This window comes from Panthera tigris, chromosome X (assembly GCF_018350195.1).
Source record: "Panthera tigris isolate Pti1 chromosome X, P.tigris_Pti1_mat1.1, whole genome shotgun sequence".
NCBI lineage: Eukaryota > Metazoa > Chordata > Mammalia > Carnivora > Felidae > Panthera > Panthera tigris.
The window spans coordinates 59,579,354-59,606,779 of NC_056677.1; the positions used below are offsets into that span (position 1 = coordinate 59,579,354).

Consider the following 27,426-nt stretch of genomic DNA (forward strand, 5'->3'; position numbering starts at 1 on the left):
TCGGCGCCTCTTCCAAACTCATTTCTTTGTCCTTCATACATCCTAAATGCTTTGTTTATATTGCTATACTGCTAATGTAATGCTTACCTTAAAGTGCAGTTATGTCTGTTTCCTCGGTCTCACCATCTGATGGGGATGGAGCTGTGGCATAGCAGTCAGGATTTGTTTTATTAATTAGCAGCTATGTGACTTTGCTGTCTTAATGATCCCTGAATTATGACATGGATTTCTGTGCTGCTGCTAAGTATTAAGTAGTTTGGGACATGGATTGCAAACTCAAATATGTGATCTCTGCAACGTTTTAGCAGTTGTGGAGAAGATAGGAAAAATATTTGAATGGAAACTTTTGGACAAAATGTTACCACAGACCTTAACAAATTACTTAAACTTCCTGAGACTCAGTTTTGCCATCTATAAAATGGATATGATAATGCTTACCTCGTAGGAGTGTTTAAGGGTTAACTGAGATATCGTCACGTGAAAGAGTCTAGCTCAGTGTCTGGAAGATGGATTATATTAATTAATGTTTCTTTAGGTTGGAATTTTCCCTGCACCTCCTCCATGCCCCTCTCACCTGTAAAACAAACAAACACCCTCCGAACTTCAAACATCTTTCAAGAAACATCCCAAATGTACCACACTACAAAGCCTTTGCAAACGACTTCAGGCAGGGTAGCCCTTTGTTTAAGAGCACTGAGCTTTTAAAATCAGAAGAGATTCCCAAGTTTAAAACCAGGTCTGCCAAATATTTAGTAACTCCGTGACCTTGGGCACGTTACTTATCCTCCCTGCTGCTAAGTCTCCCACCTGTCAGGCGAGATCATCCTGGTATGTAACCTCATGCAGTTGTGAAGTATTAAATGAGATATGCCCAAAGAGTGCTTAGCACAGTCCCAGACACTTAGTAAATCCTCTATTTAAAGTATTACATAGTAGGCATAGAAGTAGTAATAGAAAAATTTCCACTTCAGCGAAGTGTTTATAAAAATGCCTCCCAGGGTTGCAAAATTCTGATGCAAAAGTCTTTTAAACTCTAATGCTGAACAAAAGTAAGGGATTGGTATATACCTTGCGATATTTGAGGCAAAGTTCTAACCTCACGTTATGGAATATGCATTCCCTGTACGGGGTGTGGGGAGGGAAATGATAGCTACTACTAATTAATGGGAAATAAAACCAGAAAATACGTCCCAGGGCACAAGCAACAGAAGCCCAAAGAGCAGTATTAACCACTGCACCCGCAAACCGGGCCTCAATAATTCCCTGGAGTTCACCTCTAACGCCCCCCTTCCTTTGGAGCCGCGCAAGCGTACACAGATTTTGTTCCTTTCCCCCTCATGCCCCCGCCTCCAACCCTCATCGTCTGCCTCAACACGCAGGCGCATCTCTTCAAATCCTGTCCCTTCCCCCGTCCGCTTTCTCTTCATTTCGTTCCCCCTCCTCTTCCACCACGTCGGTAGGTTCAAACTCTTCTCCGTGAGGGTGGCGGCGATCGAGAGGTCACGTGATGAGCATCCTGCTGCCCAACATGGCGGAGTTCGACACCATCTCGGAACTAGAGGAGGAGGAAGAAGAAGCGGCAACGTCGTCGTCGTCGCCGTCGTCGTCGTCGTCGGTATCGGGACCTGACGACGACGAGGAAGATGAGGAGGGGGAGGAAGAAGAGGAGGAGGAGGAAGAAGAGGGGGAGGAAGAGGAGGAGACGCCGCCCCCACCGCGGGTAGTGAGTGAGGAACATCTGCGGAGATATTCCCCCGATCCTGTATTGGTGCGGGGAGCCGGCCACATCACTGTGTAAGCAAGAGGGGACCATAGGGTTTGAAAACGCTGAGATTTGTCGACAGAGTAATGAGAAGGTGATCGAGGGGCCTGTGGAGTGGGGGAGGGCCGACTGAGGCATACAGTTAGAAAAGGACACTTCGTCTAAATGGAGAAACCGAGGGTGGTAGGTGCAAAGGGAGTGAGGAGCATGCAAATGTGATGCACTGACATCAGGTAAAGAGTATATATAGGACGGGGAAGTTAGAGGTTTGAGAGCCAGAGGGATAGGAGTAAAGGTGAGTCTACTTCTTTCTGTGTTTGCTGGCAAGTAAATAGTCTTTAAACTGCAGGATGTACCAGAGGATTCTTTACTGCTAAGATTGGTGTGTAGTGCAACACAGTGACTGCTGTGACAAGTGACAAGACCTAGGCTTTCTTCAAAACAGAAACGTGATATGTTTTGTGAATAATATTATAGAATATCCACCTACCCATACATTCATTCATCCATTCTTCCTATCTAATCCGTATATGAATGAATACCATTATCCTTTTGATGTCTTGATAATTCCTCATTCTGACGTTCTGTAAATATCACAGAGGTTCATATTAAGAGGCAGTTGTGAAAAGTAAAAGAGCAATGGATTGAGAGTAGGGACTCTTGGATGTTAGTCCCAGCTTTGCCTCTTACTGGCCCTGTGACCTTGCTCAGATTACTTCCTATTTCTGGGCCTTAATTTCTCCATCTGTAAAATGAAGGGTCGGGGTAGGTGGCTTCCGAAGCCTTTCAGCTATGAGATAATTTAAGATACCTACAGGAGATTTTGTATGCCCAAATATTAAATATGCAGACATTAAATACTTATGGAAATGAGTCCCCCAGGAGCTGAAGTTGATTTTTTGAAAACTTATGCAGAGTGACTTTTTTAAAAAATTGAAATCTTGGATCATATTTAAGAAAATAAAAGGAGGAGCAATCTCATAGCATTGTGGTTGCAAAGCAAAAGAAAATTTTAATGGCTCTCTGGGCTTTGGAGAGTGCTTTTTCTTTTTTATGTGCTTGGGCTGTAAATACTTGGAAGTTTGAGTGTGTGTCATGTTCATCCTCTTAATTATGCTGTCTTTTACTGCATTTTCCTATCATTGCCTCTAATTTTGATAATGGTTCACCTGGTCCCTTTGTCTTTCAATTGAGTTCGTATCATCAGAAATCATATAATATGCAACACCTCCCCCCATCATGTTAGCTTTTAATTTTAACATGTCACTTGTTTTGATTATAATATACTTTTGTGATATTTGCATAAAATATGTTAAGAAATATTTTGAAATTGTGGAAGGGGAGATTTTTAGACCTCCTTTTTGGTAGGGAATTATTTTAACACAGTTTTTCTTGGTCCAAGAATTTTGCAGATAGCCTACAATGATCAGATGCCAGCTTACTGCACTGTTTTACTTTTATTCCTTTCATTACTAGGGAGACAATTCATTACTCAAACTAATTATAATTCTGGCACCAAACATTATTTTCATGCAGATTATTTCACATGACTGAACAGAAAAAGGGTTTTTATTCCAGTCTATAGTTTTATATTTCAACATTCCACCCCCTCTTTATTTTCTAACATTCAGAAAACAGAGGAGGGGCAAGAAAACAGAATTTAAGTTACCAGAAACTTATTTGTGGTTCCATTCTATTCTTCACACAATCATGGTGAAGCACTTATCAACCAACTTTCAATTAAAAGCAAAGCACTGACACTTGCCATATCCAAGCCCTTGTGATGGTGTAATGTCCCTCCCAGCTTAAAAATTCTGGAATTGGGAGTGTGAAGTAGTGGTGCTGGTAGTAACTATTGGTATTAATGGAAGCCAAAACCTGAAAAGCAGCAAACCAGTACTTGAATCACTAACCCATGTATATAGTTTGAAAAAATTGTTCAGTTGTATTCTATAAATTCTCTCAACTAAAAAGCACACTTAATGTTAAATGTCTGGGATTCGAAAAAAATTAAATGTTTAGGAGAAAGTTTTGCTGAATCTGAAGAACTGGCCTTTGTATAGTAGTAAACCTTTCCTTATATCAGGTAAATTAAGATCCTTATGAAATAGTTAATCTAATTCTGAAATGTCTAAAATAATCAGCTTCTGTTAAATTTTTTCTGGCATGAGAGAGTTGTCCTGTCTGAATGACACTACCCCACCCCCTTTTTTCCCTATTTTCTGTGCAGTCGTCTAATCTCTAGAGGACTTTGTTTCTTTTTCAAGGTTCAAATTTGAGAACCATTGCTTCAAACTCAATATATCTTAAGCCATAATTTTCCCTCCCCACATTGGCTGTGCATTCCACTTGCCCCTTTACCACCACTCTAATCTTTTGGGGTAGGTTTTCAAATCCTGGAGTCATTTTAACTCTTCCTTGTCCTTGACTTTTCCAGTGCTACTCTGTCCCAGAATTATGTCATATCTTTTAAAATGTCTATTAGATTTTTCATTTTCTCCATTTCTACCGGTACCACTCTAGTTTAGGTTGCCATCATCTCCACAGTCTTCCACCTCTCTTCAATTCATCCTGCATGCTTGTGCCAAACTAATTTTCTTAAAACACAGTTTGATCATGTCACTTTCCTGCTGAAAAACCTGCACTAGGTCTTAATTAGGTCTGAATTCTTATTCTGTCTTCTTCCAGCCTCAGAGGTCAAGGAGTTCCTTCACTTGTCCAAAGCTCACCACTCCACTTGTACCTTCTATACCCTTCTCTTCCAGCCTCCTCCCAAATCTTGCTCCATCAGATAGCCCCATCTCTCTAATATTACCTCTCTCTGCATCAGCCTATAGACATATTCAGAGTCTCTCTCATTCTTTAAAAACAAAATAAAACAAAGCCTTCCTAGACCTATGTTCCCTTTTAGCTACTGTCTTGTCTTTCTTCCTTCCCTCTCCAAATTTCTTAGGAATAGCCACATTCACTATATCTATTTACTTTTCACCCCTCTCTAACCTGGATTTTGCCATCATGACCACAGATGGGGGTAACTATCCTTGTTAAGATCACCACCATGACCCTCTGTTGCTACATTAGTGGGCTTTTCTCATTCCCTGTCTTTCTGGTCCTCTCTGCTATATATATGACACTTAAAATGACTCCCTCTTTTTTGGAGGCTTCTATTCCAGGGGCCACAAACACACAAGCCTTCAGAGGTAAGACAGGCCACAGAAAATGGTGCAGCATGAGTAATAATGGGGCTTTAGTTGAACTGGAAGATGGTATGTGTTTTGCCTAAAGGTATTCAAATTCTGATTTTGTAAAAACATTTTGCCAAACAAACCTAGGAATTCCTTGGCCACTTGATTCTCCTGGGCTCCCTGTATTTTTCTTGCTATTCTTTAACTCTCTCATTCACGGGCTTCTCTTATTCTGTTGACCCTTGAATACCAGTGGTCTCTGAGGTTTTGTTTTCACCTTACTATTCTTCTCATTCCTTACTGTGCTTAGATGATCTCATCTTGATTCTCATGGTTTCAATTATCTGACATCTCCCAAATATGTATCTCTGTGCCAGACTTTGCTCAGACTTTCACCTGGGCTTTCTCACCTGACAGCCCATCATCATCCTAAGTTCAACATATTCATAACAGAACTCATCCCCCCCCCCAACGCCTCCTTATACCTCCATCCCAACCCTTTAAAAAAATCCCTTCTATATCTGTTTTTTCCATCTCAGTTAAATGTACCTCCACCTATCCCGTTATTTATCCTTGGTTCCTCTTCCTCACATACACTTATCAGCAAGTAAAATAATATTTGACCTAAATTTTTTTTTCTTTTCCTCCCTACTGACACTTCCCTGATTCGGGCCCCTTTCACCACCCTAACTAATCAACTTGCCTTCATTGTCATCACTTCACATCCATTCCGCAGCCTGCTGCTAGATTAAGATACCACTTTACTGCTTAAAACTGTCCTGTGGTTTTCCCCTTACCTGCTGGATAGAATCCAAGTTCCATAACATGGCATATAGAACTGGACCTTGCCTATCTGTCAGCCTAATCTTCTGATATTTTCTCTGTGGCTTGTATTTTCCTCTTTTTAACGTGCTGTTTTTTTATTTTGAGAGAGATAGAGAGAGAGCAAGGGAGGGGCAGAAAGAAAGGGAGAGAGAGAATCCTAAGCAGGCTCCACACTGTCCACACAGAGCTCACCGCATGGCTCAATCTCACCAACTGCGAGATCACAACCCGAGCTGAAATCAAGAATCGGACTCTTAACCGACTGACTGAGCCATCCAGGCGCCCCTGTAGCATGCTGTTTCTTATCTCGTTGCCTCTACTCAATCTAGGACCTCCATCTAGAATTCCAGTACCCACCACCCTTACCTCAGCTCTCCATATGTCACCACCTCCTGCAAGTCTTCCCTGCCCCCACTAAATTGTAAGCTGCAATAGCAGGAACAAGTTTTAGTTCTCTCTGAATCTTCATTGCCTAGCACAATGCTTGCCCTGAAGTAGGCAATCAATAAAAGTGAGTTGAAGGAATATTGGTTTGCTTTAGTAACACTCAATATGCCTATCATAATGCATACTGTATTATAGGTCCTCAACAAATACTGGTTACTTGACTCACACTGTAGAGAGTACTTGTGATTCTGAGCAAAGATACATATGGCTACAGTAATGTCACCAGTCCCAGTGATGGGTGTTATGGCATGGCCTTACCTCTGAAATCTTTGTTAAGATGTCAGAATACCCCTGTCTATTTGTATCATCTTAACGTATTGGCTTTCTTATTACTTTAACAAGATACTAATTTTTTAACATGGAATTAATTATAATTTCTTAAGAAATAGAATGAGCTAACCACACTAATTGTAATTCCAATTCTCAGAGGATGATGATGATGAATGGATATTTGGGGATTTTTTTCCCAACTAAAAAATTATATAACAAAATTAACTGCACAGATTTGAGTTTATAGAAACTGACATAATGAAATATCTCTTAGAAATATTAAGCGTTTTAGAAATAATATACATCTGAGGAATATAACTTAGTATCTACCAATTTACTTCTTGATATTCTAGGATAAGTGTTTGGATCCAGTATTTTGAAATAATAAGGAAAATTCTATCCCATGAGATATTTTATTTTTAGGCATTATCACACTGTTTATATTACTTAAAACATAGAGATATTTACCTTTGATAATATATCTGTATAGAATTTAGTAGAGAGTTACCAATTCTCAGGGACTTATAAAATTGTCTCATAAAAGTTAATTTATTAAAGCTAGAGTTGTTGCATATAGAATTGAAAAAAGATGGCCACATTTGCCAAACAGTGCATTTCTGAAAAAAGTTAAACAGCACTACAATTATTGATACTTCTCAAATCAGTTAATGGAATGCTTTTTCATAAACAGCTGTCTTTGAGGAATTACAGTGATGCATTGTTAATACGTATTTGTATAAGGTAAATATTTTATAAGATTTTAGGCTTTCAGAATACAGAAATATGGTAACTTGCCATTTTACAGTGTGGCAAGACATGATTCTTTTCATATAAAAGATTAAAGAGATTTAACTATAATGTTTTTGAAAATATCTTTGAATTTTATGGCATAGACTTTTCTTTTTCATGGTATAGTAAATAAAGTTCAATGCACACACTTCAGAATTGTTACTATACATGCAAAGTTTTCTAGTGAAATCATGTTTCTTGTTGGCAGAATTTTACTAGCTTGATCTGTTTCCTTAAATAATCTGAACACATAAACTTTAATTTGTATAGGGTTTTCAAAGGTTGGTATGTAGCCATTTCCAAAAGGATTAAAAACAGTGAGGGTTCTAGAGAGGGAGAGAAGAGGGAAGAGCAACTAAGAGGACCCATCCTTCTTTGCCTCAGTTTCCTTTACTCCAAAGAATCATCCAAGAAATTAAAATTTTGAAGCATTGAAGATGCTTGACAAATAAAATATGATCATTAGAAACCATCAACTAGGACAGCTTCAAACACATAATAGGTTCTGTATTTAATGAGGCTGATAAAATGGAAAGTGTGAGAAGTTCCCAAGTGCCTATTTGTCTAATGCTGAAAACCCCACATCTTGACTAATGCCTATCAGTAATCAGTAATGGGTAGATGATCTTGTGGATTCACAGTTCTTAATAGTTTGTTTATGAAATAGAGCTGAGGTGTTTATTCAGCAGCAGCCATTTCAACATTTCCTAGTAGCTATCAAGTGAAATGTTGTGCCTAAGATTATTTGAGTTAAGTATTCTTTTTAAGTGCTGAGTCTCTTAATGAAGAAAGATAAAAGAAATTCCTGGTAGACAGGAATAGGGTTGCTACTGCCTTTTACCCAAAATTATGAGAGTATACCAGGCCTGGTTTGCCTGTCTTTACACATTTATATATATATATGTGCCATAAAGGAGTATTTTAAAAAGTAAAATTATATTTCCTTACCATTTTTAATATACTTTTTATATTTTAGAAAAGACAATCCCTTTATATATTAAAGAAGAAAATTAGTAATGAGAATATAGCAAGTATATATTGAGAACTTGAGCACTGGCCTAAGTACCACAAAAAAAAACACAGAAAATAAAAAAATAAAGTACAAGCCATGCTTTACAAAACTAATAGGAAAATTGCTTTTAAGATACTGATATAGAGCAGCAAAGAATAATGGAAAATATTTTATTAGCTGTTGAATTGTATAGTATGGATTTGAAGTGGCTGAGAGTATTCAGAGAAAGGGGGAATCCATGACAGTTTAAACATTCAAGGCATTACAGCAGGGGTTGGGACTTGACTTGAGCCCTGAAGGTTGACTAGGATTTAAACTAGGGAGGGGAAGCAAGGGAAACCACCTGAGCAAAGACAAGAGCCAATATGGCAGTTGCAATGGAAAGGAAGGAATCATTATGAGAATGATTTCAAAGGAACAAATAACAGGACTTGGAGCCACCTCAGAGCAAGCAAGGTGCAAAAAATAGGAGAAGGAAGGTGCAAAACCAATACCAAGGTCTAGGTTAAAGGGAATCAATGTGCCACTGATAGAGACGAGAAATTTGAAAAGGGGTCTAGTTTCCAATGAAAAGATAACATTTAATTTTAGGCATGGTTTACTTGAGGTGGTATTATTTTAGTAAGATATCCAGGTGGAAACTTTCAGTATGAAATTAGAAATGAGGGACCAAAGAATGTTGGAAAATATAGAACTAGAGATATAGATTTGATGGTCATCAGCATAGAAGTGATGTCAAAGCTATTAAATATAGAAAAATTGTTAAAGCTCCCTTAGAAAGACAAGCAGTTGACTAAAAGGTAAATTTTAAGAAAAGGCAAGAATGTTAGAGAGTGAAAGGATGGGAGAGTATAAAGCTGCAAAGTCAAGGGAAAATTTTCTAAGAAGAGGACATAAAATTGGCAATAAATAATACTTGATGAACTTGTCTTTCTGAATAAATTTACTCAGAGATTATTTTCAGTAAAGTGACAGCATCATAAGGCAAATTCTGAACGGTTAAGAAAGGGAATATTAAATAAAAACAGGAAAGGAAAATCCACTTGCCTGGTGACAAATGCAACAAGAATAGCAAAACTCAGAAGTTTTAAAATAATAAAAATATTCCATATATTTCAAAGGATACATCTGTCTATATCCTCTACTTATTTGCCAAGAATGGCAGCTTGGAAAAGCTATAATGGCAGCAATCTCTAATGAGGTATGAATGTGGTTTTTTTTTAATTGACATATAATTACCATACATTGTTATATTAGTTTCAGGCATACAATACAATGATTCAGTTCTGTACATTCTCAGTACTCATCAAGGTAAGTGTACTCTTAATCCCCTTTATTCATTTTACCCATTCCCCGCCCACCTCCCCTCTGATATCCACCAGGTTTTTTTCTGTGTTTAACAGTCTGTTTTGGTTTGTCTCTTTTTTTCCATGTTCACTTGTTACATTTCTTAAATTCCACATATGAGTGAAATCATACGGTATTCTATGACTTATTTCACTTAACATTATATCCTCTAGGTCTTTCCATGTTGTTGCAAATGGCAAGATTTCATTCTTTTTATGGCTGAGTAATATTCCTGAGAGAGAGAGAGAGAGTGTGAGTGTGAATGAGAGAGAGAGTGCTTCCTTAGCCATTCATCTATTGCTGGAAATGGGTGCTTCCATATCTTGGCTCTTGTAAATAATGCTACTATAAACATAGGGTGCATATATCTTTTCAAATTAGTGGTGGTTTTATTTTCTTTGGTCAAATACCTGCTAGTGGAATTACTAGATCATATGGTAATTCTATTTTTAATCTTGTGAGGAACCTCCACACTGTATTCCACAATGGGTGCACCAGTGTACATTCCCACCAACAGTGCATAAGGGTTCCTTTTTCTCCATATCCTTGCCAACACTTGTTATTTCTTCTCACTTTGATTTTAGCCACTCTGACAAGTGTAAAGTAATATTTCATTGTGGTTTTAATTTGTATTTCCCTGAAGATTGGTGATGTTAACCATCTTTTCATGTGTCTGTTGACCATCTAATGTCTATCCAGGTCCTCTGCCTATTTTTAATCTGATGATTTGTTTTCCTGGTGTTGAGTTGTAGAAGTTCTTTACATATTTTGGATATTAACCCCTCATTGGATATATCATTTGCAAATATCTTCTCCCATTCAGTAGGTTGATTTTTAGTTTTGTTGACAATTTCCTTCACTGTGTAAAAACTTGTTATTTTGGTATAGTCCCAAAAGTTTAATTTTTCTTTTGTTTCCCTTACCAGAAGAGACATATCTAAAAAACTGTTTCTATGACCAATGTCAAAGAAATTACTGCCAATGTTTTCTTCTAGGAATTTTAAGCTCTCACATTTAGTTCTTTAATCCATTTCGAGTTTATTTTTATGTATGGTAGAAGTAAGTGGTCTAGTTTCATTCTTTTGCATATAGCTGTCTAGTTTTCCCAGCACCATTTCTCAAAGAGTCTTTTTCCCATTTTATATTCTTGCCTCCTTTGTTGGAGATTAATTGACCATGCAAGCATGGGTTTATTTCTGGACTCTGGTTCTTTTCCATTGATCTATGTGTCTGTTTTTGTGCCAGTACCATACTGTTTTGATTACTACAGCTTTGTAGCATATCTTGAAATCTGGGTTTGTGATGACTCCAGTTTTGTTCTTGTTCAAGATTGCTTTGGCTACTCAGGGTCTTTTGTGGTTCCATACAAATTTTAAAATTATTTGTTCTACTTCTGTGAAAAATGTTATTGGTATTTTCATAGAGATTGCATTAAATCTGTAGATTGCTTTGGATACTACGGACATTTTAGCCATATTGGTTCTTCAAAGCTGAGCATGAAATATCTTACCATTTGTTTATGTCATCTTCAGATTTCTTTCATCAGTGTATCAGTTTTCTGAGTATAGGTCATTCACCTCCTGGGTTACATTTATTCCTAGCTATTTTATCCTTTTTTGTGTAATTATAAATGGCATTATTTTCTTGATTTCTCCTTCTGTTACTTTCATTACTAGTATACACATGCAACAGATTTCTGCTTATGAATTTTGTACCCAGTGACATTATTGAATTCATTGAGCAGTTCTAGTAGTTTTTGGTGAAGACTTTAGGGTTTCAGTATATATAGTAACGTATCATCTGCAAATAGGGAAAGTTTTAAGTCTTCCTTACCAATTTGGATGCCTTTTATTTCATATCTGATAGCTGTGTGTAGAACTTCTAGTACTATGTTGAATAAAAGTGATGAGAATGGACCTTCTTGTCTTTCTTGTTCCTGATCTTAGAGGAAAAGCTCTTAGCTTTTCACCATTGAGGATGATATTAGCTGTAGACCTTTCATATATGGCCTTTATTATGTTGAGGTATATTTCCTCTAAACCTACTTTGTTGAGAATTTTTATCATGAGGCATGTTCTCCTTTATCAAATGCTTTTTCTGCATTTATTGAGATAATCATATAGTTTTTATCTTTTATCTTGCTGATGTGATGGATCACCTTGAGTGATTTGCAAATATTGAACCACACTTACATCCCTGGAATAAATCCCAATTGATTGTGGTGATGATTTTTTTAAGGTATTGTTAGATTCAGTTTGCTAATAATTTTTTGAGGATTTTTTGCATAAATTTTCATCAAAGATACTGGTTTCTTTTTGTTTTGATTTGTTTTGTTTTTTGTAGTGTCATTATCTGTTTTGGTATCAGGGTAATATTTGCCTTGTAGGATAAATTTGGAAACTTTCCTTCCTCTTCTATCTTTTGTAATACTTTGAGAAGAATAGTATTAGCTCTTCTTTAAATTTTTGGTAGAATTCACCTGTGAATCCATCTGGTCCTAGACTGTAGTGTATTAGAGGTTTTTTGTTTTGTTTTTTTTTTTTTTGATTACTGATTCAGTTTCATTGCCCATAATTGGTCTGCCAAATTTTCGATTCCTTCCTGCTTAAGTTTTGTAGAGCTATGTGTTTCTAGGAATTTTTCCATTTCTTCTAGGTTGTCCAATTTGTTGGCAAATAATTTTTCATAATATTCTCTTATAATTCTTTGTATTTCTGTGGTTTCAGTTGTTATTTCTTCTCTTCATTTCTGCCTTTATTTAATTATACTCTCTCTCTTCCTTTTTCAATGAATGTGGCTAAAGGTTTATCAATTTTCTCGATATTTTCAAAGAACCAACGCTTGATTTCAATGATCACTTCCATTATTTTTTTAGACTCTATTTTTTTTTCACTTCTCTACTCTTTATTATTTCCTTCCTTCTACTGACTTTGGACTTTGTTCTTGTTTTTCCAGAATGTTTAGGTGTAAGATTATGTTGTTTATTTGAGATTTTCCTTATTTCTTGAAGCAGGCCTATAAGAGCTATAAACTTCCCTCTTAGAACAGCCTTTGCTGCATCCCGAAGATTTTGGACTATTACATTTTCATTTTCATTTCCTCAGTGTATGTTTTTATTTCCTCTTTGATTTCTTGGTTGAACCATTCAGTGTTTAGTAGCATGTTATTTAGCCTCCATGTATTTGTATTATTTCCAGATTTTTTTCTTGTGATTGATTTCTAGTTTCATAACCTGTGATTAGAAAAGTTGCATGATATGATTTTAATCTTTTTTAATTTACTGAGACTACTTTGTAGCCTGCCATGTAATCTATTCTGGAGAACGTTCCATGTGCACTTGAAAAGAATGTGTTTTCTACTGTTTTGGGATAGAATGTTTTGAATATCTGATAGGTCCATCTGGTCTGATGTGTCATTCAAAGCTATTGTTTCCTTATTGATTTTCTGTCTGGATGATCTATCCATTAATGTAAGGAAGGGGGTGTTATAGTCCCCCACTATTGTATTACTGTCAGTGTCTTCCTTTGTGTCTGTTGATTTTTGCTTCATGAATTTAGGTTCCTCCACATTGGGTGCACAAATATTTACAATTGTTATATTATCTTGTGGCATTCCCTTAATCATTATGTAGTTTCCTTTTTTGTTTCTTGTTACAGTCTGTTTTAACATCTATTTTGTTCAATGTAAGTATTACTACTCCACCTTTCTTTTCATTTCCATTTGCATGGTAAATGTTTTTCCATTCCTCCACATCCAATATTCATGTGTCTCTACGTCTAAAGCGAGTTTCTTGTAGGCAGCATATAGATGGGTCTTGATTTTTTATCCATTCAGACACCCTGTGTCTTTTGATTGGAGCAGTTAGTCTATTTATATCCAAAGTAATTATTGATAACTATGTACTATTTATATCCAAAGTAATTATTGATAAATGTGTACTTACTGCCATTTTATTACTTGTTTTATTGTAGTTTTTGTAGTTCTCTGTTTCTTTTCTTGCTTTCTTCCTTTGTGGTTTGGTGGCTATCTTTAGTGATATGCTTGGATTCTTTTCTTTTTGTTTTGTGTGTATCTATTATAGATGTTTGATTTGTGGTTACTGTTAGGTTCATATATAACATACACATAGCAATCTGTATTAAGTTAATGTTTGCTTAAGTTTGAAGCCATTTTATTTATTTTTTTTCAATATATGAAGTTTATTGTCAAATTGGTTTCCATACAATGGAAACCCAGTGCTCATCCCAAAAGGTGCCCTCCTCAATACCCATCACCCACCCTCCCCTCCCTCCCACCCCCCATCAGCCCTCAGTTTGTTCTCAGTTTTTAAGAGTCTCTTATGCTTTGGCTCTCTTCCACTCTAACCTCTTTTTTTTTTTTCCTTCTTCTCCCCCATGGGTTTCTGTTAAGTTTCTCAGGATCCACATAAGAGTGGAACTATATGGTATCTGTCTTTCTCTGTATGGCTTATTTCACTTAGCATAACATTCTACAGTTCCATCCATGTTGCTACAAAGGGCCATATTTCATTCTTTCTCATTGCCCTGTAGTACTCCATTGTGTATATAAACCACAATTTCTTTATCCATTTATCAGTTGATGGACATTTAGGCTCTTTCCATAATTTGGCTATTGTTGAGAGTGCTGCTATAAACATTGGGGTACAAGTGCCCCTATGCATCAGTACTCCTGTATCCCTTGGGTAAATTCCTAGCAGTGCTATTGCTGGGTCATAGGGTAGGTCTATTTTTAATTTTTTGAGGAACCTCCACACTGCTTTCCAGAGCAGCTGCACCAATTTGCATTCCCACCAACAGTGCAAGAGGGTTCCCGTTTCTCCACATCCTCTCCAGCATCTATAGTCTCCTGATTTCTTCATTTTGGCCACTCTGACTGGCGTGAGGTGATATCTGAGTGTGGTTTTGATTTGTATTTCCCTGATGAGGAGCAATGTTGAGCATCTTTTGAAGCCATTTTAATAGCAGTAAATTTGTACTCCTCCCCCCATGTTTTATGTATATGATGTCATATTTTACATCTTTTGATTTTGTGAATCCTTTGACTGATTTTTATTGATAATATTGATTTTACTGTTTTTGTCCTTCAACCTCCATAGTGGTTAAAATACTTTTATTATGTTTGTATTTACCTGTGAAATTTTTTCCATTCACAATTTTCTTACTCCTGATAATGGCCTTTCTTTCCATTCAAAGAATTCCCTTTAATGTTTCTTGTCAGGCTGGTTTCTTTGTAATGAATGAACATCTTTGAGTTTTGTTTGTCTAGGAAACTGTCTCCTTCTATTCTACATGATATCCTTGCTGGGTAAAGTATTCTTGGTTGCAGATTTTTTCCTTTCAGCACTTTGAATATATCATGCCACTCCCTTCTGGCCTGCAAAGTTTCGGCTGAAAAATCAGCTGATAGCTTTATGGGGTTCCTCTTGTATATAGCTCTTTTCTCTTTCTTTTAAAATTCTCTCTTTGTCACTAGTTTTTATCATTTTAATTATTATGTGTCTTGGTGTGCACCTCCTTTGGTTGATTTTGTTCGGGACTCTCTATGCCTCCTGGATCTGGATATCTGTTTCCTTCCCTAGATTAAGGAAGATTTTAGCTATTATTTCTTCAAAGAAGTTTTCTGCCCCCTTGTCTCTCTTTTCGCCTTCTGGAGTCCCTATAATGTAAATGTTATTATACTTGATGATGTCACTGAGTTCTCTTAACCTATTCTCATTGTTAATTTTTTTTTCTTTTTGCTGGGCACCTTGGTTGCTTTCCATTATTCTGTCTTCCAGGTTGCTGATAAATTCTTCTGTCTCTAATCTGCTATTGATTCCCTCTAGTGTATTTTTATTTCAGTTATTGAGTTTTTCATTTCTGATTAGTTCTTCTTTTGGTTCTGATTGGTTCATTTCTGATTGGTTCTATCTCTTTGTTGAAGGTCTCACTGAAATCCTCCACTCTTTTCTCAAGTCCAGTAGATATTTTTATGACCATTACTTTGAACTGTTTGTCAGGCTTATTGCTTATCTCCTTTCATTTAGCTCTTTTGTCCTGTTCTTTCATTTGGGACATATTCCTCTGTCTCCTCATTTTGTCTCTCTGTATTTATTTCTGTGCATTAGGAAAATTAGTTATGTCTCCTGATCTTGAAAGTAGTGGCCTTATGAAGAAGAGGTCCTGTTGTGCTTTGTAGCAATGTCCCCTGTTTACCAGAACCAGGTACTTCAGGGATCTCTCCTATGTGGACTGCGTGCAACCTACTGTTGTTTGTGGCTGGATGAGCAGCATTTGCCTTCAGTCCACTTGGCCACAGTGGCCCGCTTTGCCTGTTGTGGGCACACAGAGGGCAAGGTTTGGTCCCTATGCTGTTAAAGGACCAGTCTGGAGCTACCCTGGGCTTATAGTTGGTTGGTGTCACCAGTAAAACCAGAAATCTGCCCTCAGCTTGTTTGCTGGTATTGTGATCGCACCAAACTTCAGGATACTCTCCCTGTGTTATCCCTGGAGAGGCTTTTGTTGGTAGGAGGAGCCTGCATTCAAACCAAATGCCTGCTCCAGTCCATGTGTTGGGGCTGCAGTGACCACAAACTACAGGATTCTCTCTCTGTGCTGCCCCCTGACAGGTTTCTGTTGGTGAGCAGGGCCAGCAGTCAGATCAGATGCCTATTCCTGGTTCATCTGCTGGGGCTGCAGAGGCACTGATCAACAGAGCACTCTTTCTTTCCTGCCAGTTACAAGGTTTGGCTGCTGGGGCTACATTTGAACTGGTGTGTGGTTATCTTTCCCTCTCCTCAAGCAGGAGTCATTTTGGAGTGCAGGTGGTCCCTTCCAGGGCTGCTTACAGGATAAAATGTGGCAGGAGCTGCTTTGGAGAGTAGCCCACCTAGTGGGGCAGGTTGGATGGGGGTAGATCCACAGGAGAACACAGGGGCAGGGTGCGTGGTGTTAGTAAGGTAGGTGGAGGACGTTCTCACTGGTTCCCACAGGTGTCCTGCTATCTAGGCTGGGGATAGGGTGGGGGTGGGGATGGCACCCACCAGCTTTTTTGTTCTTGGAGAAGTCTCCTAAAGATCCCTGCCCCAGATTAGTAAATAAATCTCCTTCCTGTATATCGCAGGTGCTTTTCAAACTTCTGTTTCAATGCTTTATCTCAACAGGGTTTTTTGTTATGCTATGCTTGTCTCTTTAAGGGCAGGAAGTCAGTTTCCTATTGCCTTCTGGTTCCCTCAGAGCTAAGCCTGCTGATTTTTAAAGTACCCAGAATTAAGCCCCACTGTGTTTCAAAGCCAAATATTATGGGGGCTTGTTGTCTTACCAGTGTAGTTCCCTGTGTCTGAGGTGTTTAGTATGCGTTCTGCTCCTCTCCCTTCTCTGTGCTTGTGGTGTCCCTTCCATTTGTGGTTAGTTTCACTGGGAGTTTGGTTCCTGACCATGTGTCTGCCCTTCCTACCCTTTCCAAGTGTGACCTCTTCTCTACAGTTAACTGTGGAAAGTTTGTTGTGCCAATCTTCTGGTTGTTTTCTGTGTTCGTTGCACTGATATGGCTGTTATCTAGGTGTATCTGTGCGATGAGGAGGGCTTAGGATCCTCCTACTCCGCCATCCTCCCAGACTCTAAATCAGGAACATATTATTGACATTGCATTACATCTAAAAGTGTTCAGAGAAGATATGGAAATAGAGCTCTAGTTTAAAATGTATAATATCTCCTTTTAAAATGAAATGTGTCTATTTTTGTGTTAAACAGTAAGAATTTACTCTGTGGAATAATGAATTAAATTACATCTTTTTGACTAGTGATGAGGTTACTATTTAGCTAAATGTAACTTAAATGAAGTATGTTCCTTGGTCTATTATATATTTGTCATGTTATTGATTGGTGAGTTAGTAGATAGTTGCAAATATATATTTAATACTAGACTCAGTTTCTCAAACAGCACATGAAATTTGCCATAAAAATTCATGTACAGGGGTATAGCATCTTATTTTCAAGTTTGGCTATATTCTATGTCTATGTATAGATTTAAAGAAAATGTTATTATGAGAATATTATGTTCTCATTACATTATGTACTGATACCTGGAAAAGTAAGTATTTTTAATAAAATTAAGGCCTTTTTACAGTTGCTAATTAATTTTCTCAACTATTTTAACAATAGAATTTGTTTTAAAATACATTTTAAATACACAAAGTATATGTGCAGATGTATACCTTGCTACTAGCTGCCAAGCATAGAGAATCTTTGTGTTTAAGATGGGCTTGTGTCCCAGAAAAGGAGCTATTAGCATAAATGATACAAGGATTACATGGTATTCCCACATAGAGTTTTAATAGGACATTGGATTCCTGACATGTCTTTAATGTGACCATAAGACCAAAGTGCCATAAACCAGTTGAAACAGTGTAACAGCTTATTATTCACCAAACTTTCATTAAATACCTACTAGATTACATTATGCTACTAATAAGCAAAATGGAAGATAACAAAATAAATAAGCCATAGTTTCTGTTTTCAAAGAGCTTAATACAATACAGAAAGAACTTAGGGATCAGAATTTGAATTTTGGTCTTCCCCATCTTATTAGATACATGACTTGGGGCAAAGTCATTTAATTAGTTTTTGGAAAAAAAAGTTCTGAGTGTCAGCTTCTTTGTTTATAAGAGGGGGATGACAATACCATTCTTGCAGGGTTGTAAACTTTAGAAGTAATGTATTTATGTAGCACAGTGTCTATCTAGCCCATGGTAAGTGGATAGTTAATGGTAACTGTTACCATTATTAGCTACCTCACCAGGAGTTCCCAATAAATATTCCTGTTTTTTTCATTTTTGCTTACAACCCATCATCCACTAATATTCTGTTTCATTCCATTCCATACACTATACTCTACTATACTCTACTATACTATACTATACTATACTAAAAATTGTAGTCACCATGATATATCATCTAAGATGCAGAAAGTGACCTTTGTTATCCCTACTGAAATCAATCAGTAGGTGAATGATGGCTCATGAAATTCATCTTGACTTCTTAAAACAGACTTCAGTGGGCTTACTTGAAGAGAGAGCTTTCAAGACTGAGACCTGTTTTTTTGAAAATTAATTGAGCATTTGTTTACATGAAAACCATTCATAAAGATCAAACTTTGAGTATCTGAATACTAACTGATCATAAGTTTTCAAACTATAGTTCCAAAGGTTATTCACTTTTGTTAGGAAAATTCTCATATATACATAAAAGTAGAAAGAATAGTACAATCCATTCCTACATACTACCAATCAGCCAGTTCTAATAGTTATCGACTGAAATGGGGTTTAACAGAAACATTTTAATCAAAAATTTTGGTTCCATGGGGTGCCTGGGTGGCTCAGTTGGTTGAGCTTCCGACTTCGGCTCAGGTCATGATCTCACAGCTCATGAGTTCAAGCCCCGCATTGGGCTCTGTGCTGACAGCTTAGAGCCTAGAGCCTGCTTCAGATTCTGTGTCTCCCTCTCTCTCTGCCCCTAACCCACTTTTATTCTGTCTCTGTCTCTGTCTCTCTCAAAAACAAATAAACATTAAAAAAATTTTGGTTCCAGTTTGTGTTATTATTTAATCCCATAATGTGCATGGATCTAGTTAGAATCCTACTTTAAGATTTGCACCTTAAGTTTCTTTTACTATTAATTCAGATTAATAGTTAAACATTTATATTCTGTAAGTATCACAAAGTTATTTTTAGGACACATTTTTAAATCACAGCATCAAAATAGAAGTGCATGGCTTTGTAACTTAAAAAGGGAGGGGGTAAAAAGTTAAATATGCTGGGTAGAATATATTTTTTTCTTTGTTTTTAAGGTTTGGCTTGAGCAACAAGTTTGATACTGAATTTCCCTCCATTCTAACAGGGAAGGTAAGTGGGAGTTTGCTTTGAACTTTTCGATTCTAAAAGCATTGTTTTATAGCTTATTCAGTGTTATGATAAATGCTTTGGCTCACAGGTAATGAAGTCTAATAACGAGGCCAGAGTACCTGGAGACTGTGTCATTAGTGACTGAAAGCTGTCACCATGACTACTAGTCTATCTTGTTCATTGTCCATTAATGCCAGCCATTATTTATTTATTAATTTTTCCCAGTTTTGCCTTTATTCTCAGCACTAGTAGCTATAATTCTTCTCATTTATGTCAGTAATCCCAATGTTTTTAGAGTTAACTAAGTTATCATTGTTTAACTTTGTATCAATCTATTATTTTTAAAGTGTCCTGCAGTATGATTTGTTACTATCAAAAGAATCAGATGTTTCGTTAGACATTTTTCTGCCTTTTAGATAGTTTGAGTTTCTAAAATTGGACTCACTGCAATAAATTACTACCTTTCGGTTCCCTGGCTTTTCTACATTCAGTAGTATGTTCAAGCTTGAGGCTCAGTATTCAAAGACTTCCTAGGATTTAAAACTATGTTTAGAAAATCCTCTTACAATAGTAATGCTAACTTGCAGGTCCAAAGGAAAAGGCTCTAAGGCAAAAAGTTATTTTCACATTTGTTACTGGAGGGAATGTAGATGAAAGAGAAAGGCAATTATATTACAAAATACTCAATAATTTCCAAATGGTTAATAGCTGAATGCTTGATAGCTAAAATGATGATTTGGGGTTAAAAATAAACTAACTTTTTTGTATTTTGAAGCCTGTGATTTAATACTGTTCTGTTCAGTTTTAGTACTAGAACAATGCTGTTTGTCAGTGTAGATTTGGGTCAGATTTAAAATCATTCAATTCCCTAAAGGGCTTTTATTGTTAATTTGTATTTTTATTGTTAATTTTTCTCATATTGTTAACGAGAAGAGCAAGGTGCAAATCAGTGTCTACAGTGTGTGTAATAAAGGAGAGAAATAAGCACATTGATAATTGTATAAAGAAATTCTAGAAGGGTACACAAGGAACTAAATAAAAGTGGTTACTTTGAAAAAAAAAAGTGGTTACTTTGATGAGAGAAAGGGAATGAGATGGATGGAGGCAAGGGTAAGGATCAGACTATTTTTCGAGTATCTTTTAGTGTTGTTTTGATTTTTGAACTATGTTACTATATTACCTAGTCAAACCCTAACTTACTTTAATCTGTCCTCTCATTCTAAACTCTCTGAGAACAGGATACAATACATCTAATATTGGCTGCTTTTAATCATGATACGTTTTCCAGCTGCTTACTTTTCACTTTTGGCTGAATCCCAGTCTTCTCCCCAGCCTTATTAGAAGGTGGACGGGGAGAGAAAGACAGCAGACCTACTTCTTTCTTCAAGGGTTATCACTAAAATTATAAGAAATTCTATTTGATTTAACCCTGAAAGGTATTTTATACTTTATTTTCTTCCTTTACCTGCTGAAAAATGGGAGCTAGTGAGAGATGGTATAGACTGGTTATACTTTGACATCAGATCTGGGTTGGAATACAAGTCTGTCACTTTGTTGCCTTGGGCAAGCCACTTCTCTGAGCTTTAGTTCTTAATGTGAAAAATAGAGATGATGATAATAGTACCTCAGTTCTTGCCGTAAGGAGTAATTGAAAGAGCATATATAAAACTTCTAGTATGTCAGGTACTTATTAGCTTCCCAGTGTAAGTTTGTGGTTGTTGTTGACCAGTTTTTAGCAGTGTATCCCAATTTCAAACCTGATTATTTATTTCTCCATTTTTTTTCTTACCAACTGTCAATTTTTAACTGCTTTTGCTACTTTTACATTCTTTATTTGAATAATAGTTTATTCACTGGTCCCACTAATAATCTGACCTTTTAACTGTTGACTCTTTCTATTTCTCCTGAGGTATCAAAATTAAGCAGGTGGAAATAGTCCCTAGCCAAGTTAACAGAAATTATGTGTCCTTTTACCTTTTTAGGATAAAAGAGCCCTTTGGTTTGAGGTTTTGGCCTCACTCTATAGAATGTTCTACCTTCCTATCCTGATCATTTAGAATAATTTGCCAATTGAAGCAGCAGTTCAAACTTAGATTTGTTTTATATGAATTAATCATAAATGTTTTCTCTAAAAAATAGCTGTGGAAAAATCTCTTGAATAATAATATATTTGTGGAAAGATGACAAATTTAATATTAAAAAACTGTGAATTAAAACATCTCCAATGGAAAACTTGTTCTTTATATTTCTCTGGTGTTGCTGCATGTGTTGTCTGGGCAGTTACATCCAGTTTTATTACTGGTTTGGTTTTTAAAAGCTTGAATTACAAGTCAAAGGAATTATAGAAGATGAATAATCAAAAATATGTCAGAGAATGGAGTTCCCAGGCACAAAATTAATCCATCTTTGAAACTGGCCAGTTTTATGTGCTCAAGCAATCTTCTGAATATTTCTTCACACTTCATTTTTTTCCAAGCCTTCTAAAACTACAAACTCCGCCATCGCAAAAGATAGTCTAGTTTTTCTTCTTTACAACTAGAGTAAGAATGTTAAGCTGCTTTTAGTATTCATTTACAAAACCTAAATGATCTGGACATGAGCTGTTCTTAAAGATATCCTCTCTTTTCAGGTGACCGTTTTTGTAGCACATATCAATGATTGGATATTTATTCTAGTGTGCATTATTTAAAACATCCAAGATTTCTCATATATTAGATGAGGTATAAGTGATACTGTGATGTTTTTTTCTTGGTTTAGTTTTTGGTGATGAAAACAGTAAAAGAAATTCTGAAAGTCTGATTTTTAAAAGTCACAGGGTGATAACATTAGCTGTATTCATTTTCCCTTTAATGAGACCATTTTTGTCCCATAGGCACTATTGTATTTGTATAGGTTATTATGAATTATCAAAATGCTTTTCTGATAACTGGAGGAAGAGGCAAGAAGAATTATATGAACCAGAAAAAAAAAACTAAAAGGATTATCTGAATTTGAAACTTAGTAGTCTTTGTGTAAAATATTTAAAAATGAATAAATTGCGGTATCTAAAATAGAAAAATAAATCTACCTTTTACAAAATCAGTCTTTTGGGGTGAGTGGGATTCTAAGTAGCTTTTATGCCTAAACTAAGCAAAATTGCAGTTAATTCTGAAAACCTAAAGAGTCATTTTGACAAGCTTTGTGATTCAGTATTAATTTTGTACTTATGTGTTAATGCTTCTAATACAAATAAAAAGGTAACCTTATATTTTAAGTTCAGAAAAGATTGTTTCCCCTGTTTCATTTAAGATAAGTCTTCCTGTCATGATAGGACATACCAAACAGGTACATACACACAAGATTATGGTGACCAGAAAATGAAAGAACCACAGAACTTTAGAAAAGAAATAAAGCTTCCAGCCCTCAGCTTGAAACAATTAAATGGTATTATGGGGAGATTAGTGTGTGTGTTGGGGGAAACCTAAGCCATAAAATTGACCATTGCCATTGTGATCCAATATGACAAGTGAATGATAGAGTTGTGTTCCCCATGGTTGAAGGAGGCAAAACAGTCTTGCTGGGTTTTGCTTATATTGTCTTCTGTTTGCAGAGTCTCTTGCATCCTGTTATAAAATATTATGACCCTTTCCCCCAACTTTATGATGTGGTTTTCTTTTTTCTTTCCAAGAAAGTCAAAAGGAATCAAATATTTCTTTACAACCTGCCGTTCAGCTAGAAAGTAAATGGCTCCCATCTAACCTTCATTACTAAAGGTTCTCAATTATGTAGAAGTAAATGAGTAAAACTCTGATTCCACACAGTTAACTAAACCTTTTTTTCACAATGTTTAAAATTGAGTTAACCAATTCTCATTTCCTATGCCTTTATCATTTGTTTTATGACTTTTACTGTTATTCAAATACAGATTTTTTTTTTCAGAGAGAATCCTAGCATTCTTTTAAAGTCAAAATGCAGATTTTATTTTATTGTTTGAAATTCTGGTAAAAGTTTTCTTTTGAATATATTTATCTTTTGACCTCAAAAACTCTGAATTCTCATTTGTAGTAACTTCAATATTGTAGTTTTTAGTTTGCCCATGGTAACAGAGCACTAATGGATACTATTATGTGTTAAAGGTGGAAACTATTGGCAGGAAAGAAAGAAAATTACTGCATTTTTTAAAAAGTTTTGGTTAATTCGTTTACAGAAGCATGTAGTAAAAGAAAACTTATATAACAAATGTTATATACCTTGGCATATAATTTATTCACAATATTTTAAACAAAAAGCAAGTTTTACATTTTGGACTGATTCATTTCTGGCTTAGGCTTCATGCTTTACTTTTATTTTTTTATCTGTGCTTATACACTTCTAAATAAATATCTTAAGTAAAAATTTTACTTCATTTTTTAAATTTATTTTTTAATGTTTATTTATTTATTTTGAGAGAGAGAGAGCATGAGCAGAGGAGGGCAGAGAGAAAGAGACAGAGGACCCGAAGTGGGTTCCACATGCTCTTTCTCTCTCTATCTCTAAAATAAAACATTAAAAAAATAAAAATTTTTTAAATAAGGATTTAAAAAATTTGTGACTAGACAGATTTAATAATTTTGTGATTTACATGAGCTTATATCAAAATTTACCATATTTCAAAAATGTGTTTCTGGATATACAATTTAAAGAAAATTGATAGTAATGTTATATTAGACTAGAGCTAAGTATATAAATATATTTTCCTTATTTTAATTTCTGTTTGGTTGCTCAGTAATTCACTAGGAAAAAAGTTGAGTCTCACTGTTTGAGAGCTAAATCTTTTTTTTTTTTAATTTTTAATGTTTATTTATTTTTGAGAGAGAGGGAGACAGAGAGCACACATGTGAGTAGGGGAGGGGCAGAGAGAGTGAGACACAGAATCCAAAGCAGGCTCCAGGCTCTGAGCTGTCAGCACAGAACCCGACGCGGGGCTTGAACCCAGAAACAGTGAGATCGTGACCTGAGCCGAAGTTGGATGCTTAACCGACTGAGCCACCCAGGTGCCCCTGAGAGTTAAATATTAAGATAGCAACTTGGCACCTTGTACTTTAAAAGGACATCTCTTTTTCTTCCTCTAAAGAATTGAAGAACTAAAGAGCATTGAATTTGCATTCAAAATATAGCTAATTGACCATCGAGTGCCATACCTACCCATGGACCTCTCTGGATACCTTCCATTGCCCCTAAGTGCCCACAGGTGTCTTTGTGCACCACACTTAGTCATGTTCCCCTGGCAGCCCTTGCATGCTGTGCCCAACCATGCACCCTCAGCCACTGTTGCACACCATGCCCAGCGTTGTGCCCTTGGCCACCCCTGCAAACAGCCCCCAGCTGTTGCAGTGCTTCAGGGGATCCAGCACAGGACTAGTGGCCCAGACCAAATTTTGGTAACACCGCCCTTCTGCTCCTATCACTGCTTCCCCAGTGATGCCCTCCAACCAGAGCTGGCCTGCTAAGTCCCACTAGCACCACAGAAAGCAAGCACAGCCCACAACATGCCAAGACTCAGTGCAAATATCTGCACTGAAAGGAAAATTGAATCAGACAAAACAGCAGGGCATAACAACACCATAGGATACTCTCCTAAAGTACCAGGTTCTGGTGAACAGGGGACACCACTACATGGACTCCAGGACTTCTTCATAAAATCACTACTTTCAAGAACAGAAGAAAAAACTGACTTTCTTAACAAACAGAAAGAGACACAAGGAGGCAGGCAAAATGAGGAGACAAATGGAAGAACAGGACAAGGCCATAGCCAGAGATCTAAGCAAAACAGATGTAAGTAACATGCCTGATGGAGAATATAAGCCGTGATCATAAGGATACTCACTGGACTTGAGAAAAAAAGTGGAAAACGTGAGTGAGACCCTTAACACAGAGATGAGGAATAACATAGCAGAGATAAAGAGCACAATATAAATGAAATGAGAAACATGCTTGATGTAATGAACAGAGGATGGAAGAAGCAAAGAAATGAATTAGTAACCTAGTAGACAGAGTAATGGAAAGTAATCAAGCTGAACAAAAGAGGGAGAAAAGAATTATGCAAAAACAAGAATAGACTTAGGGAATTCAGCCACTACATAAAATAAATAGCATTCATATTATAGGAGTCCCAGAAAAAGAAGAAAGAGAAAGAGGGAAGAAAATTTGTTTGACGAAATAATAGCTGGAAACTTCCCTAATCCGGGGAAGGAAAGAGATTTCCAGATCCAGAAGGCACAGAGAGCCCCCAGTGGACTCAGCAAAAGCAGATGACACATAGACATATTGTAATTAAATTTGCAAAATATAGTGATAAAGAAAAAAATACTTTAAAAAGCAAGACAAAAGTAGTCATTAAATTACAAGGGAAAACCCATAAGGCTAACAGGAGATTTTTCAACAGAAACTTGTAAACCAGAAGGGATTAGCATGATATATTCAAAATGCTGAATAAGAAAGGTCTGCAGCCAAGAATATTCTACCCAGGGCAGCTCTTTCTGCCCACAGGTCCTGTTCCCATGCTTTAATAAAATCACCTTTTTTTCACCAAAAAAATATAATAATAATAATAATAATAATAATAATAATAATATCCAGCAAGGCTCATTCAAAATACAAGGAGAAATAAAGAGTTTCCCAGACAAGCAAAACTAGAGGCGTTCATGACCACTAAACCATCTCTACAAGAAATATTAAAAAGGACTCTTTGAGTGGAGAGACCAAAAGTGACAGTGTAGAGTAGAGGTAGGAAACACAAAAACAGTAAACAAAATTTTTTCTGTGAAAAGTAAAGGAACTCTCAAAAAAAAGGATATAAAATACAATAACATATACCTAAAATGTGGGGAGGAGAGGAGAAAAGAATGTGCCCAAACTTAAATAACCATCAACTTAATATAGATGGCTATATCCAGAAGAGGTTATATCCAAACCTAATGGTAACCATATGTCAAAAACCACTAATAAATATGCAAATAATAAAGAGAAAGATATCCAAATATATCATTAAGGAAGTCCAGCAAACCATGAAATAGAGAAAGACAAGGATCAGAGAAAATCTTCAGTAACAACCACAAAACAAGTAATAAAGTGGCAATAAATATCTATCAATAATTATGTTGAATGTAAATGACTAAATGCTGCAATCAAAAAACATAAGGTGACAGAATGGATTAAAAAAAAAAAAAAAGACGTGTTTATTTGCTTGCTATGTGCAAGAGACTCATTTTAGACCTGGGGATACCTGCAGGTTGAAAGTGAGATGAGGGAGAAACATTTATCATGCAAATGGATGTCAAAAGAAAGCCAGAGAGCAACATTTTTATCAGATAAAATAGACTTTAGAACAAAGACTGGAGGCACCTAGGTGGCTCAGTCAGTTAAGTGTCCAACTCTTGGTTTGGGTGTGAGCCCCACATCGGGCTCTGCACTGGCAATGTGGAGCCTGCTTGGGATTCTCTCTCACCCTCTCTCTCTGCCCCTTCCCCACTTACACTGTCTTTGTCTCTCTTAAAATAGACTTTTTTTAAAGTAAAATAAATTTTTAAAAAAAGACTGTAACAAGAGACAAAGCAGGATACTATATAATAATAAAGGGGATAATCCAACAAGAAGATATAACAATTGTAAATATTTATGCACCCAACATAGAAGCACCCAAATACATTAAACAATTATGGCCAAACATAAAGGAACTAATTGGTAATATAATAATGTAGTAGGGGACTTGAACACATCACCTACATCAATGGACAGATCATCTAAACAGAACATCAACAAGGAAGCAATGGCTTTGAATGACACTAGAACAGAGGGATTTAACACTTATATTCAGACATTTTATCCTGAAACAGAGTACATTCTTTTCAAATGCACATTCATGATAAAA

At 36.3% G+C, this 27,426-nt stretch overlaps 1 protein-coding gene across 1 annotated transcript in view; it reads left to right on the forward strand.

Annotated features, from left to right (window-relative positions):
- Nucleotides 1-1,460: 1,460 nt before the first annotated feature.
- Nucleotides 1,461-27,426, forward strand: part of CHIC1 (cysteine rich hydrophobic domain 1) — a 62,235-nt gene continuing 36,269 nt past the window's right edge. The window contains exons 1-2 of the mRNA XM_015540693.2: nucleotides 1,461-1,794; nucleotides 19,484-19,538. Coding sequence (XP_015396179.2) covers nucleotides 1,508-1,794; nucleotides 19,484-19,538 — 342 coding nt within the window. The 5' untranslated portion in view covers nucleotides 1,461-1,507. The remainder of the gene's footprint in view (nucleotides 1,795-19,483; nucleotides 19,539-27,426) is intronic.